This window comes from Phodopus roborovskii, unplaced genomic scaffold (assembly GCF_943737965.1).
Source record: "Phodopus roborovskii unplaced genomic scaffold, PHOROB, whole genome shotgun sequence".
NCBI lineage: Eukaryota > Metazoa > Chordata > Mammalia > Rodentia > Cricetidae > Phodopus > Phodopus roborovskii.
The window spans coordinates 1,003,473-1,020,387 of record NW_026126638.1 but is presented as its reverse complement, the minus strand read 5'-3'; the positions used below and the strand labels follow the sequence as shown (position 1 = coordinate 1,020,387).

The following is a 16,915-nucleotide window of genomic DNA, read 5'->3' as shown; positions in this document are numbered from 1 at the left end:
CTGAGCCTCACAACCCTGCCAAGAGGAGCCCACCTAACTGCACCCATCTCTTCTAACTACATGGTGAAGCTTGCAGGACCTTTTACTTATTCCTTTTTCTTCTTAAGAAAGGGTGTCATGTAGCTCAAGCCTTGAACTCATTATGTAGCTCAGACTAACCATGAACTCATGACCCTCTTATTTCTCACCTCCCAAATGCTGGGATCATAACTGTGTGCCACCATGCCCAGCCTCTTATTTCTCTTTATTGCCTAAGCTAACACAGTACTGAGCACTCAGAAATACGCAATCAATGCTTAGTAAATGACTAGATACCCCGAGTGTACAAAAATAAGCATTCAACCTTGGTAATACAGGTAAATATTATGATCTGGGTGAATACAGATCGGTGGTTCTCAACCTTCCTAGTGCTGTGACTTTAATAAAGTTCCTCATGCTGTAGTGTCCTTCAAACATAAAATTATTTCATTACTACATAACTGTAATTTTGCCACTACTATGACATAATATGTCTGTTTTCCAATGGTCTTAGGTGACCCCTGTGAAAGGGTTGTTCAACACACAGGTTGAGAACCACTGATAAAAATTTCACTGAGCCAGTGAAGGTTCCAAACTTTCAAGGTAACTTCCATTCTTAACTTCTCCATATTTATCTGTCTCCTGGTATTTTTTCAAGACCAACTCCCCCAACCCTGAAATACAAAAGATGAAGGAAAACTGACTAGCTAAGATCTTCCATCTCCAGACATTTATCTTCTCAGTGATTTTCCCTACTTCCTTTTTGTAGTGACTGCTAAAGAGATGGAGATGGAAAGTACCAGAATTATTTGGAGGGGCTTTCCCAACCACATCTGGTCTCTATCCTGTAGCTAATGTTCCATTAATCACCTGCTCTTGCCCCCAGCCTCAAGCCAATCAAATGAGAACCACTTTTGAAACAAGCCAAGGTAACAGTTAGTAGTGGATTATAATCCTTAACTCTTAACAACAACAGTGAATTGAAAAGCAATGATGTACTACGCTAAACTCCTTTTTCTTAGCACATGAAGTCAATGCTGGCATTCCTAGGTGACATCAACAGCCCTGAATATACTTTTGCTCTGAACCACTGGGTCCTTCTTGCTCTGACACTATACAACAATATCAAATAAGGAGGTCCTTCCTCTGACACTACACAACAATATCAAATAAGGAAGCCTCTGCAAGTCAAGCCACATCCCCTTAGACTGAATTGAGTAAGTTATTTATACATGAGTTAGAAACAGCTTGCCAGGGCACACTATGAGTTAGCAGAAAAGGAGGCAGTCTGGAAGTCAGGTCACTAGAGTAAGCTTCTCTCCTCTTCACCTTATCTTTATAAATTGGGCATCAAAGGGTCTGAAATGATGACTCTTGCATTCTTTTCATTTCAGAAGAATTTATTTGAAAATAGCTGAGATCACTAGAACAAGTTCCCGCTGAGAAAATGTTATCACTGTGTGTTAATGTGTTTGCTAAAAGCATAGTAATTGATATAATCAATTTTCTTTTTGGGGGTATGGGGTTTCAAGACTGGGTTTCTCTGTGTAGCTTTGGAGCCTGTCCTGGAACTTGTTCTGTAGACCAGGCTGGTCTCAAACTCACAGAGATCTGCCTGCGTCTGCCTCCTGAGTGTGCCACCAATTCTCTACTTACTTTGTAAGTCTCAAGAAAACTTTTGAGTACCAGTTTATCAGTCATTGGTATTGACTGAGACACCCAAACACTGCAGGAGAGATCAGCATGGTCCAAAGTAAACAGTTACTGGGTGTCTAGCTAGATGCCTGGGCTCTAGTCCAAGAGTTTAGTTAGAGGTGGCCCATTAACCTAGATCTCAATCTTCTCATCTTTAAAATGGAGATATTAATTTTTGCCTCTAGAAGGGCCAGCAAGCACTCAGAACCAAAGGTAAGTGCTAAATTAAATGTTCTTCATTAGTAAAGTGGCATTATTGCTAACAGCCTCAGTTTTGATGGGTGAGCCCATGATGATACAAGTATTTTACAAAGACTGAGGTTAGCAATTGGGCAAAATGTCACTTATAGGACACTGAACTAAAGTTGTAAAATACGTTCCTTGATAACAAAAATTTCTCAGTTCAGGTAGAACATGCTCATCGCTTTAAAAATGGTTTTACAGTGTTGGGGCTTGAACCTAGACCCTGCTACATACCAGGTATGAGCTCTACTACTGAATTGTATCCTTATCCCCAACACATTTTAATTCAAATATTAAATTTAATCATACATTTTAATTCAAGTCCCATCATCCTTGAAGTGAAAGTTAATTATGATAAAGAGCTGAAATAGGCCTGTATTCCAACTTGGACTACAGTAAGAGACCATGTGTTAAGAAACCAGAAAGAAAATAAAATCTTCAGTGCTTTCATAAGAATTTGAAAAACTTAACTGAAAATAGACTGGCAAACTTGGTGCACAATGGCACATGTCTGTAATCCCAGCACTCGAGAAGTAGGAGGCAGGACAATCCAGAGTTCAAGGCCAGCCTGGGCTGCATGAAACCCTGTCTTAAAACAAAACAAAGGACTGGCAACAGAATAACAACTCTAGAAAGATCCTAGGGTATAATGACAATGCCAATGACAACTGTCAGATGGCCATCATGATGACCATACTGCTGCTTGAGAATGACAGGGACTGGGTGGGATAGGTACTTTTAAACACCTTTTTTAAACTCAAAATAACCTGGTAGTTATTCTCCTAATTCTATAAAAAGGAACCCCAAAGCTCCAAAAACAATTTGTCAGAGGGCAAACTATTTACTATAATGCCACAATGCTAAGCTAACAGCAAGGTCCTGGCACTATAAGTATTCATGCAGGGGCTGAATATCTTATCTGTCAAGTGACAGCAATGACCTCAGGTAACCATTAAAGTGCAGGCTGTGCCTCCCTAATCCAAAAACCTAAACTCTGAAATCCTCCAAAACCTAAAATTTCCTAAGCAGTGATACTACAATCATAGGTGAAAAAATTTTACATGTTACTTTAAGGTATAGAAGGAAATCAAAACACAAGCTCACTAAAAAATACTATGTAAAATTACCTTTAGGCTACCTATATAAGGTATATTTGAAACAAATTAATGCCTTTCCCTTATTTAAAGCTTGAACACCATTTTATTAAAGTTTAAAAGAAAAACTGCAGGTTAGGCAAGCTATAAAGTTTGGCAGCTACCTGAAAGAGGAAGATAGAAAAGAAAAAAAGCCATGCCTTTTTAAGTTAGGCATGAAGGTTCAGCCACAGGACAGTCTAGCAGATACATAGGTTGGAGAAATTTCAGAGAAAGAGTTACGAAGTCCATAGTGTGAAGGAGAGCACGCCTAGGCTTAAGCCACTATCTGGAGAGAAAGGGGATAGTTATGCCTTTCTGAGTCAGGACTAAGACAGGCTGGCAGACCCAACAGAGTCTCACAGCAGCCTCACAGCAACTATATTTTTGGTTTGAGAGGCTATATAGACCAGGCTGGCACTGAACTGATCCCCCTGCCTCAGCCTCCTGAGTACTGAGATTGCCAGTGTTTTCCAGCCACTACATCCAGCTTGACAAATTTCTATGATCAGACTTGGAACCCCATCCCCAAGGAATCTCATTATACATGTGCAAATATTCCAAATTCTGAAAAAAGCCAAACGTCTCAACCACTTTTGGATGGAATATTTAACCTGTATTTAGGGACTCTGCAAGTCCTAGGAAGACAAGTAAATCCTTTACTGTAAGGTACTGGGTGGTTAGAAGTCTGATTCAGGACAGCTATGGCGGGGTGGGGGGAGCTAGCACCACACATCATTTAGTTCATTTCTTCAATAGACACCATGTACATCAGATATAATAAGTAAGAATGGTATGTGCCAGGTAGTGGAGGTACACACCTCTAATCCTAGCACTTGGGAGGCAGAGTCAGGTATATCTCTGTGAGTTCAAGGCCAGCCTGGTCTATAGACTGAGTTCCAGGACAGGCTCCAAAGCTATACAGAGAAACCCTGTCTCAAAAAACCAAAATACAAAAAGAATGGAAATGCAATTCAATGGCCTGGGATTCAATAATCACTCTGAATTATTCCAGCTTTTTTTCTAAGATGCTAAAAAACAGTTTAAATGTTCAGATTTCCCCTTAAAATACTTTCACACAATAGATCTGACTGACCCTCCCATTTATTTCATAGATGGGAACAAAGACTTGATCAAGTTAAGTTGGCTTGTCCACAATAACAGCACCTAAATCCTCCAATACCCACCCAGTCATGCTAAACAGAAGTAGTTGACGTACATAGGCACCAAAATCAAGTTTCTTTTTCAAGTTCAATTGCACAGTAAGAAAGCAAGCCAGGATTCTTTGTGATTTAGAAGATTCCTTTGGACTTTAGAATTTGAAGTTTCTGAAGGAATTTTTTTTCAACTAGGATATAATTAGTAACAGTTCAATTTCAGGGTTCCCTTTAATCAAGTGTAGGGGCTTTTAAGAATTTCAAAAATACTGAAGGCAGAAGGTCCTAGAAGGCTTCCTTCCAACTGTATACTCACAGTTCTTTATATACACATACATGTATATAGTCATACATAGTTGGGAAATTCAGAATAATTTTAGTATGGAGAAAAAAAAATAACGGGAGAATTGAGAACCCTAGTCAACCAGAAGGGCTGCCGGCTGCATCCACTACTTCAACTTGTTATATTAATGCATCTCACGTCACAATGACCTCACTTTAATACATAAAAAAAAAATAAAATAAAATAAAATAAAAATCCAGGTATCTACACAATCAAGTTAAAAGGGATTTCATTTCAACTGATATAGTAAAAGAATGCCTTTAAATGAATCAAACTTGTCAGGTACCTTTATAATATGGTATGATGTAAACATTTTCCAGGAACACTTATTGTATAAAGTGGGGTACACCTGTAATAATAAAGCTACAATGAACTTCTGAATTACAGCTGGAATTCTGCAGTGCTCAACATATTCTGCATAGCAACACCGCCCTCTCTTTCACGTAGAAAGAGGTATTTATACTGTACTTGTGGATACTCTCCATAGAACTACATTCAAGTAAATGATGCTAAGTAATGATCAGCTCTCATCTTTCTGAACTTCCCAACATTTTAAATATTATCTATACTCCCAACAAATGGGAGGCATACAAAGAATTCTCCCCATTTTACAGATGAGGAAACTGAGGCGCAGAGAGGGGAAAAGGACTTGCCCAGGGTCACACAGCAAGTTCGTGGTGGAGCCGGGAACTGAATCCATGAGCCCAAGGCTCTGTCCATTTCCTGTGCCGCAGTTCCCTTCGCTCCTAAAAATGGGAACAACATTGCCCATCTCGGTACACTAAGGACAGAACCAGTCTCCCAGCCATGCAAATCTGCCCCTGTCTGTACATATCAAAGCTATGATAATAATTAACCCATTCTGCACCTTGGGACCAAGTGTCCAAAACCCACTAGGGACCCTGACAGTTTTCAAGGAAATAAAAATTATTTCAACTTTCAAGGGACAAGGAGTTTCTCTGTACACAGTGCCACATGCAAAAACGCATGTGCTCTTTTGGGATGGACGTGAGAGAAAGTGCAGGGTCAGAATGACTCCCATGATTGAAGGTGAGCAAACAAGTCATTTTATAGGTGGTCTATTCCTCCCACCTCTGCATGGAGATTCCTCCCATCCCAACCATGCAGGGGCTGATGGGCTCAGTGTTCAACACAGCCCGAGCTGGTGGAGCTGGAGCTGGTGGATGGCACAGGTTAGGTAAGGGGCTTTCCAGAAAGATTTCTTGGAAAATAAGAAACAGAAAGGGAAAAAAGGGAGCTGCAGACATGGTCTGGAACCCACTCGGAAGCCTTATTACAAGAGAGAAACTCTCCTGTCATTTAAAACTCAGTTAAGGATCGTGCCACCCTGAGTTTTAAAAGGGGGAGTGGAAGGAGAGGTCTAAACCACTACAAGTGGCAGCAGCTCTGCCTTCCTATCACAATATAGGACACCTGGACATGCAAGTGGCCCTCAGGTGATAGCTGCTGAGAACAGAGCCTGACTTGGGGGCAGGACCCAAAGAAGACAGGGGAGGCTTGAGACAGTGACCCTCAACCCGTCCTGCCCTGGCTATGAGTCCTACCTGTAGGTCTTGCCATCTTTCTGATGGTCATCGTCGTCATCAGGGGCAAGGACGTAAGGGTCATTCATCTCAGGAAGCCCTGATTCCAGCACCCGCTTCTTCTTGCGGCCCCGAGGAGGTTTAGGAGGAGCCACATTGCCACCTCCACCACCACCGCCTCCTTCCTCAGTTAGGGATGATGCTACCTTCTTGGAGAGGTCAGGGACCACCTGTAGGGCTTGTGAGCCAGGGGGAAGAGCTGAGACAATCATGGGAGCCGAAATAGGGAAGGTCTGAGCTGATGAGGCTGTGGTCACAAGAGAGCCTGAGGGGGATGTGATTACCAAACCAGGACCTAGGATTGGGAGAAAAAGGAGATGGGGTCATGCTGTTCGCCTCTGACTCTTACTCTATTTTTATTTCCCCCAGATGGTTGTCTAATTAACCCCTCCCACCACCCTCCAGCCCATTACTACACAGGAAATCCCAAACCCTGTACAAAAACAATGGTTTCCTAACCCCTGTCCCCAGCCCCCCGGTAACAATGAGATTTACCCCTTGATTGACTCCCTTCTCTTCTCCACCTCTGAGAACAGGAGACTCCTTGATTCAGAGAAGGAAAGAATGTCACCTCCTCAAAGGCAGGGACCGCATCTTCTACTTCTTTGTATCCCCCACAATGCCTAGCACATTGCTAGGTACACAGTAGGCACTTAATAAAAATCTGATTGAGGAATTAAACACATACCCCACTCCCCATGTCCTCAGAGCCCTCCAGACTGGGGTACTGATCATGAGAGATCAATACCTCAGATTGGAGAGAAGCAAGGGCGCTTACCCGCAGTCATCAGTCCTGTAGATGGCACAGGGACCACAGTAATGTTCTGGGTAACAGAGGCCTGACTGTGTGGGGTCAGCTGCTCTGACTTGGACTCAGTGTCCATGCTAATGCCAGAGGACAGGGACACTGAGGCAGGCACTGTCAGCAAAGTGGGATAGTGAGGTGGCGCCAGTCCACAGCCCTTTTCTGGCAATAGCTGATCCTTCATCTTGTTGATGAACATTGTGTTTTCAATCTAAAAGAAAAGGAGAGAAAGAGGAGTACCCTCTTTAGACCAAGCAAGCCTGGTTTCTTGTGCTCCCTAAGGATGCTTCACTGTCTTCTCCTTGGAGATCAAGAAGCAAGGAGTTGATATCTATTTCTAAACAGGAGCCAGACCCAAACATTATGGAACTCTCAGTGATAACAGACTCAGTGAAACAAGGTATGTTTTACTTTGCTTCAGCCTCCACACAGTAGAAACATCATGAAGAACTTACGCCTCAGAGCTCAAATAAATACTGAGGAAAACAAAACAAATACCACTTACCTGCCCTGAGACTGTGGGGATAGAAGGCCAGAAGTACGGGTTAGAATTGAAGTGAGACTCTTCCATTCTACCTGAAAAGAGACACACCACACATCACACCTGGGAATAACTACTGAATGCTAGTAATAGAGCAGAGTAGTTGCTAGAATCCTGGTCTCTGGCACCTGACCACATAGTTGGGAATTAACACTCATGACCTCAATGTCTAGACCAGACAAAGTGGCCCTGGGCTGTAATCTCAAGCACTCAGGAGGCTAGAGGCTGAGGCCAGTGTGGACTGCTTATTGAAACATTCTCTAAAAATAACAGATGAACAGAAATGATCATCAAGCAGTATGGCCCACCCCAAAACACAATTTTTAATGTTTATAACAAAATATATGCACATTTCATTGAGTCACAAAATGTATGCCAAACTTCAAAAAACCAGAATTGGTATTTTACTTTGAAATGAAAGAAATGACGTCATGGAAAAGACATGTACCTATGCTATGGCCACACACAGCCAATCTTTCACAAGCTTGAAAACAGCCATATTATCTTTCATTGTTCCCCTTCTCCTTTATTCCTTAAATCCATTTTCCTTGAAAAAAAATATTTTTTCAGATTTCCAATCAACACATCTCTGAACTGCAATTCTACACAGCTTGAAAAGGTTTTAGGCTGGCAGGAATGTGAATAATCTCAACAGCCCAAGCTGGCCTCAGACTGGTGGTCCTCCTACTTCAGCCTCCTATCTACCTAGGATTATAGGCATGCACCACCACACCTGGCCTAGAATCAATCTTTGAGTATTAGATGGTACTTGGGACAACACCAGACAAATCTCACCAAGACTAAAGAACAGGTTGTCTCATTGGGTTATATAAATGACGAGCTGGGCAGAAAGAACCAGGGAATTACCAGTCTAAAAAATTTGTATTTTATTGTGTGTGTGTGTGTGTGTGTGTGTGTGTGTGTGTGTGTGTGTGTATGTGTACACATGTATCTTGAGTGTGTGTATATGCAGGTGCCCAGATGAGAAAATTGGATCCCCTGGAGCTAGAGTTATAGCATTGAGCCACTCGATATGGTATTGGGAACTGAACTTGGATCCACTGGAAGAAAAGACACTCTTCAAACACAGATTACCAGTTTTAAAAAGAAATTCTGACCAGATGTGGTGGTGCACGCCTTTAAGCCCACCACTTGGGAGGCAGAGGCAACTGGACCTCTGAGTTCAAGGCCAGCCTGGTCTACAGAGTGAGTTCCAGGGCAGCCACTACACAGAAACCCTCTCTCAGGAAAGGAAAAATAAATAATAAAAAGAATAAAGTAAAAAATCAAGAGGGTTGGAGAGATGACTCAGCACACATGAAGAGCTGAATGTGGGTCTCCAAAACACACTAAAGTCCAGTTGGGTGGTGGTCCACCTGTAACCCTAGCACTTACAAGCTGGAGTCAGGAACTGCCCAAGCAGCCAGACTATCAAAAGGAGAAATTCTGGGTTCAGCAAGAGTCACTGCCTCAATTTCTACGGTAGAGAGTGATCAAGGAAGACACTCCAGTTCATCACACTCTCTCTCACATACATACCCATGGTATGTATGCACACTCACATGCACATATACAATAGTAATTGGGTGCTCAGGAGGCATAGCAGGCAGGCCTCTGTGAGTTCCAGGCTAGCCTGGTTGATGTAGAGAATTGCAGGCCAGCTGGGACTACATAGTGAGACTATATGCAAAAATTAATAACTAAGAAGAATGGTGGAACAGAAAAGGGACAGCAGGATTAAACACTGCCACCAAAAAATAAATTTTGTTAAAGAGAAGGAAATGTCAATTACCCTAATTTGATTGTTAGAATCCATGTATCAAATTATCACATTGTCCTCCACAAATATGGGCAATAAGTGTCAACTAAACAACAAAAGACACCAAGCTGAGTCAAGAGCAACCGGCTTTCAGGAAACGAAGGAAGGGCTTAGCACAAGTTGAGTTGCTTCCAGTGAGGATGCATTGGGGCTGACAGCAGACACCAGCCTAGAGGGAGACAGAGAAGCCAGTATGCCCGACTCCATCAAGTGGGAAAGACTTTCAACAAACTGAGTCCAGTCAGGAAAAAAAAAATACTTTTTTCCTGAGACAGGATCTTCATGCAACCCTGGCTGACCTGAAACCTGAAATGTACCCCAGGTTGGCCCAAAACTCACAAAATTCACCTGTTTCTGCCTCCTGGGGGCTGGAATTAAAGATATGTGCTCTCCATTACACCCAGCTTCCTGTAATTTTTACTAATTTTGATTTTTATTTTATGTGCATAAATACTTGCTTGAATGTATGTCTGCACCACATGCATGCAGGGACCTCGGAGGCCAATCTCAATCCCCTTGGGACTAGAGTCACGGATGGTTGTAAGCTGCCATGGGGGTGCTGGAAATCAAACCCAGGTTCTCTGGAAGAGCAGCCAGTGATCTTGACTGTTTAGCCATCTCTCTAGTCCATTTTCTCTTTTACTTCCCCCCACCCTACAACCTGAGACAGGGTCTCTCTATATAGCCCTGGCTATCTTGGAACTCACAATATAGATGAGGCTGGCCCTGAACTCAGAGATCACACCCAGATCTCTTTTCAACTATTAACACCACCACCAACAAAAAACAACTTTGAGACAAGTCTGACATAGTAGTTCAGGCTGGTCTGGAACTCAAGGCAATCTTCCTGTCCTAGCATCCCCAGAGCTAGGATTAACAGACATGAGCCACCATGACTGGCTCATCATATGGTCTATTCTAGTAGACAGCATCTTCAATTTTCCTGTACTTATTGTGTCTTTATGTTTACATTGTGTGAGTACATGTGGAGGTCAGAGACAACTTATGAGGATTAGTTTTCTATTATATGGGTTACAAGAATCAAGCACAGGTCATCAGGATTGGTATCAAGGGCTTTTGCTCTCTAAACATTCTTGCCAACTTCTGAATTTCTTAAAATCTACAAAGGAAGTGAAATGTATTTCAGCCAAGGAAAGAAAGGAATATACCAAATCTGTGGCTTTGACAGCTTCACACAAGTAAGGATCAATATTAAATGACAGAACAATGCCAGGTCCTGAGTTACAAAAGTCACTCTGGGTATCCCCCAGGGGACTGATTCCAAGACCCATTCTCTGCATAGCAAAAGTACATGTTAAACTACTGAAAGTTTCATTTATATGTGTAAGTATGCATGTGCGGTCATTTCTTTCCTTCCATGATGTGGGTCCCAGGAACTGAACTCAAGTTGTCAGGCTTGGCAGTAAGCACCTTTATACCCAATGAGCCACCCTTCAAGTTTCTTTTATAAAATACTCCCACATCTTGTCCTCTGACCTCCACATGCATACTATGGCATGTGAACATGCCCTTGAACTCTCTCACACAACATCATACACACAAAATAAACAATGTTATAAGACATACACTTAAACCTCACTTTGAACATCTCTACAGATTACTTATAATTACACACACACAGGGCAAGTCCTTTATACAGTGTATAAAAAGGGCAAACGCTCTACAGGAACACTACCACAGGCAACTGGAGCTATCGGCCACCACCATCCAGTCGTGTGGATGAAAGCAGCAGCAGTGTGTATCATGTTCAAGACTAAAGAGTTCTTATGGGCCAGGCGGTGATGACGTGCTGTGGCATATCCCTTTACATTGTGCAAAGACATGTCACTGTGATTGGTTTAATAAAAGCTAAATGGCCAATAGCTACGCAGGAGGCATAGCAAGGACTTGAGGGCACAGAGAGCTCTGGGAAGAAGAGAGGTGGATTCACCAGAGGACACAGACGACACAGACAGGCAGGAGGGATAAAAGTCATGAGTCACACAGAGATGAACAGAAATAGGTTAATTTAAATTATAAGAGCTAGTGGAGCCAGGAGGCGGTAGAGCACACCTTTAATCCCAGCACTTAAAGGCAGAGGCAGGAGGATCTCTGTGAGTTCAAGGCCAACCTGGTCTACAGAGTGAGTTCAGGATATCCAGGACTATTACACAGAGAAGCCCTGTCTCGAAAAAGAGCTAGTGGGACGAGCTTAAGAAGAGGCTAAGCTCTCTTAATATTTAATAGTAAGTCTCCGTATCATTTTACTGAGCTGGTGGCCCAAAGAAAAGTCCAACTACAATGGTGCATGACTTTAATTCCAGCACTTGAGAGGCAGATACAGGAGGATCTCTGGGTTTGAGGTCAGCCTGGTCTACAGAGTAAGTTCCAAGACAGTCAAGGCTACACAAAGAAACCCTTTCTCGAAGAAGCAAAAAAAGAAAAGTATTGGGTGTCGATATGTAGGAGCAACAGTGGACATACAGAGACTAGAGGACAACTCTGCAGTCAATTCTCTTCCTTCTACCTGACATGGCTTCTGGGAACCAAATTCAGTCTTTGGGCTTGATTGGAAAGTACCTTTACCTGTCTGAACCAGTCTTCAAGAAAATGATAGAAGGACCTTACGATGTATAAATACTATTTAATCCTGACAATTCTAAAAACCAGGAATTATTCCTTTGATTTTTGGGTTTTCTTTTGGTATGTGTTTGTTTAACAATTTTTTTCTTGGTTAGGAGTGGCTTTAACTCTAGCACTCACAAGGCAAAAGACAGGTAGATTTCTGTGAGCCAGCCAGGGCTACACAGTAAGACCCTAATGAAAAATTCTTTTCTTAACATTTTATTTATATTGGGTGTGGAAACACATGTACAAACTACCGCACATGTGGAGGACAGAGGACAACCTGCAAGAGCTGGTTCTTCCACTGTGCGCTTTATGGAGGCTGAGCACAGGGTGTCAGGCTTGGCAGGACACACCTTTACCCACTGAGCCAACTGGATGGCCTTGTTTTTGTTTGTTTGTTTGAGATAACGTCTCATATAGCCCGAACTGGCCTCTACTTCCCAAATGCTGTTGGGATTAAAGACATGTATCCCCTAGGCCAGCTTCTGCATTTTCAAATAAGGAATCTGGAGACAAGAAACTAAACCCAGGCAGCAAAGAACAGGTTAAGAAAAAGGCTCTGCTGGATGGGGCAGTATACTCCTGGAATACCAAACACTGGGGGCAAACCAGAATCAGAAGTTGCAGGTCATCCTCAGCTACACAAGGAATTTAAAGTCAATCTGGGCTCTAAAAGACCAGTCTCAAAAGGCAATTGAATGTGGTGGTTCACACCTACAGTTCCAGTCCTCCAGAGGATGAGGGAGTTCAAGGCTGCCAGGAGTTTGAGGACCATGCAACCCTACCTCTGGCTGAGGTGCTATTATTGGCAGCTAGTGGCTGCTAGAGTATGAGGAGTCATTTTTCTTCAATAAATAACCCTACATTCTTGTTCATACAAGCAATCTCAGTGAGCCATTAAAAAAAAAAAAAAAAAAAAAAAGCATGAAAGCATGAAGTAGGAAAGAAGGGGTCCAAAGGGAATAAGAAAGGGTAATGGGGATGGATATGAACAATGGACATTACATACACGAAGGAAGTTACCAAGGAAAAAAATTACACTGAACAAAAATAAATAAATAAATAAATAAAAAAAAAAAAAAAAAAAAAAAAAAAAGGCAGAGGTGGTACAAGCTTTTTTAACCCCAGCATTCGGGAGGCATCGGTAGGAGGATCTCTGAGCTGGAAGTAAACCGGGTCTACAGAGTGAGTTCCAGGACAGCCAGGGTTATAGAGAAACCCTGTCTCAAAAAACCAACCAACCAACCAACCAGAGAGATGGCTCTGTGGTTAAAAATACCTGTTGCTCTTGCAGCAGACTCAGGTTCAGTTCTCAGCACCCATGAATCAGCACACAACCTCCTTTACATCCAATTCCAGGGCTGTTTCCAACATTGCACCCAATCATTCACATACATATAGGCAAAACACTAATACACATAAAATAACCCTTGAAAACACATGTGCACGCGCACGCACACACGCACGCACAATGTTAGCAATCATGACCTGAGAGTAGCACTTGTAAACCCGAGGCGCACAGGTGAGGAGGATCCCTGGGACTGAGTGGCCAGTCATCCTAACTAGTGAGTACCAGATTAATGAGAGACCAAGTCTAAAAGACAACACCTGAAATTGTTCTCTGAGTTCCACTCAATACAGACTTGCACAAACACCTACACCCTTCTAAGAATGAACTATTTTTCAAGTAGTTCTCAATCATGTTTTCAATTTTTTCCTGAGATGGTTTCCATTTGTAGTTTTCTCTGTCCTGGAACTCATCTGTAGACCAGGCTGGCCTTGAACTCACAGAAATCTGACTGCCTCTGTCTCCCCAAGTGCTAGGATTAAAGTACTGTGCCACCATCACCTGCCTGACATTGTTTTAATAATACTGGGGATAGAATACAGAGCTTCCCCAATGTGAGTCAAATGTTCTCTTCCACTGAGCTATATCTCCCAACTCCCAAATTGAAGTTTTGGCTTTTAAAGTTTTTGAGTTTAAAAAAAATTTTTTTATGTGTATGAGTGTTTGCATGTACGTTCGTACGTATGTATGTATGTATGTATGTCTGTATGTATATGTACCATGCACATGCTTTGTATCAACGTTGAAGACCATGGAACTGGATTCAGAGATAATCATGACTTGCCCTATGGATTCTGGAAATTTTAATCTGGGTCCTCTGCAAGAGCAGTAAGTGCTCTTAATGGCTGAGCCATCTCTCTCTCCAGTTCTCCAAACTTAATGTTGCTTTACGTTTTTGAAACAGGCTTGCTATGTAGCCCTGGCTGGCCTAGAACTCATGGAGATCTACCTACTTCTGCCTCCTGAATGTTGGGATTAAAAGTGTGAGCAACCACCTGACAAAGTTTTTGATAGGAGCAAACTGATGTACAGCTCAAGACTATATTCTCACAAAACTTCACTTAGATACCAATGTATTCATTTTGGAATGGAGTATGAATAAAAAGGCCAATCTTAACCAAGTGTGATGGCACATGCCTATATGTACAGCACTAGTGGGAAGCAGAGACAGGAGGATCAGGAGTTCAAGGTCATCCTCTCCCTTTGTTACATAGAAGGCCAGTCTGAGATACTAAGATTCCTGTCTCAAAACAAAACCAAAAAAAAAAAAAAAAAAAAAAAAAAACAAACAACCCATAAAATCAAGGACTAACAAGACAGCTTCAGCACATAAGGGCACTTGCTGCCATACCTGACAACCTAAGTTTGATCCCTTATTCCTACAAAATGAAACAAGAGAACTAATAGCTACAAGTTGTCTTCTCTCTAACCTCTGCACACGCACAGCGGCACACCCAGGCCCACACACATATACAATTATTAAATGTTAAAACAAACAAACCCATTGGGCAGTGGTGGTACACCTTTAATCCCAGCACTTGGAAGGCAGAGACAGGCAAATCTCTTTAAGTTTGAGACCAGTTTGGTCTACAGAATGAGTTCCAGGACAGCCAAGGTTGTTACACAGAGAAACTCTTACATGAAAAAACAAAACCAAACAAAAACTAACCAAACCCACAATAACCTGTAATAGATGATACAAGCAAGTTACATGAAGAAGTTGCCCAAATGCCTGAGATTTCTGCCCCCATTACAATGGCTTCTGAGTCCAAACATGCACCTACAGTCTCATGGAGTGTGTCCTATGATCAGCTGACTGAGGCAGAGAAAACTTGAGCCTGGTTTACTGACGGCTCTATATTCTATTCAGGGAACACTGAGAAGTAGACAGTCCCAGCATTATAACCCCTTTCTGGGACAACCCTGAAAGACACAGGGAAAGTGAAGCCTTCACAGTGGGTAAAACACACAGTCATGGGCTATAACCAGTGGACTAGTTGATTGGTCAGAGACTTGGAAAGAGCATGATGAGAAAATTGGTGAGAAAGACATCTGGAGAAGAAGTAGATGAGTGGATCTCTCCAAATAAGTGAAGGAGGTGAAAAAACTTATTTCACGCAAATGCTCATCCAAAGGTGACTCAGCAGAGTCCAATAATCAAGTAGACAGAATGACCCATTCTGTGGACACTGAGCCCCCCCCCATCCCTGTCATTGCCCATTGGGCCCATGAACAAAGTCACCATGTTGGCAGAGAACAAAGTTGCCATGGTGTCAGGGACAGAAGTTATGCATGGGCTTGACCAAATGGACTTCCTGGCTACAGCTGCTACTTAGCCATAGGCATCATTCCTGGAATTACCAGCTAGGGACCTGGTGGCAGGCTAACTATATCACACCACTTTCTTCATGAAAAGCAAACTGCTTAGTTCTTACTAGAACAGAACTTAGTCTGCTATGCCTTTCATGCTTCTGACAAAAGCACCATCTGTGGATTTACAGAATGCCTCATCTACCATCATGGCACTCCAGGTAGCACTGTTTCTGACCAAGAACTCATTTCACAGCCAGAGAATTGTGACAGTGGGCCCACAGGATTTCATTGGTCTACCATGTTCCCCACCATGCTGAAGCAGCTGGCCTGATCAAATGGTGGAACGGCCTTTTGCAGACACAGTTAAGTACCAATCAGGCTAATTAGGAGGAGGAGGAAGCAAGAAAAGAAGTTCAGAGTTGGTGGCAAAAGAGATGGCTTGGTGGTTAAGAGTGAAAACTGCTTTTGCAGAAGATCCCAGTTTGGTTCCTTGCACTCATGACAGGTGGCTCACACTGCCTCTAAATCCAGCTCCAGGAGGATCCAATTCCTCTGGCCTGAGTACTCACAAACACATAACCACAAGCATACACATACTTTTTTTAAAAGGTTCAAGGGCATCCTAATATATTTAACAAGTTTGAAGCCAACCTGAGATACATGAGGCCCTATCTCAAAAGAGTAAATTAAAAACAATAATTACAAGCAGGTTTGGGGGATACAGCACAGTTGGTACCGTACCTATGCAGCATGCAAGAGGCCTGAGTTGGATCCTCCGCACTATAAACTGGGTGTGGCAGTATATATATATACCTGTATTCCAGAGCTGGGAAATTCGAAGTAGGAGGAACAGAAGGTCAAGGTCACCCTTGACTCTAAACAGCAAGGCTAGCCTGGGATACAAGAAACCCTGTCTCAAACAAAATAAAACAAAACCCTATTTTTAAAGTAACAAAGAGCCAGAGCTGAAGAGATGGCTCAGAAACTAACAGTACTTGTTCTTACAGAAGCCCCAAGGTCAGTTCCCAGCGCTACAGTGGCTTGCAACCATCCATACCCCATCTTCTGACATACCAGGCACACAGATGGTGTAAATATATACATGTGGGCCAAATACTCATACTCATTAAATAATTTCTTGTTTGTTTTTTTCAAATAGGGCTTCTCTGTGTAGTCCTGGCTGTCCTGGAGCTTACTCTGTAGACCTGGCTGTACTCAAACTCAGAGACATCCACCTGTCTCTGCCTTCCAAGTGCTGGGATTAAAGG

General features: G+C 42.5%; 1 protein-coding gene across 8 annotated transcripts in view; it reads right to left on the bottom strand.

Moving 5' to 3' along the window:
• Window positions 1–16,915, bottom strand: part of Znf384 (zinc finger protein 384) — a 29,136-nt gene that overhangs the window by 6,408 nt on the left and 5,813 nt on the right. For 6 of the 8 annotated variants that reach the window (XM_051173296.1, XM_051173295.1, XM_051173294.1 and 3 more), the window contains exons 3-7: window positions 7,504–7,574; window positions 6,972–7,209; window positions 6,689–6,736; window positions 6,155–6,488; window positions 5,243–5,335 (exon numbers count right to left, since the gene is read on the bottom strand). In XM_051173296.1, the coding sequence (XP_051029253.1) occupies window positions 5,243–5,335; window positions 6,155–6,488; window positions 6,689–6,736; window positions 6,972–7,209; window positions 7,504–7,569 (779 nt within the window). In that variant the 5' untranslated portion in view covers window positions 7,570–7,574. The remainder of the gene's footprint in view (window positions 1–5,242; window positions 5,336–6,154; window positions 6,489–6,688; window positions 6,737–6,971; window positions 7,210–7,503; window positions 7,575–16,915) is intronic. The other 2 variants (XM_051173300.1, XM_051173302.1) reach the window with 1 other exon arrangement.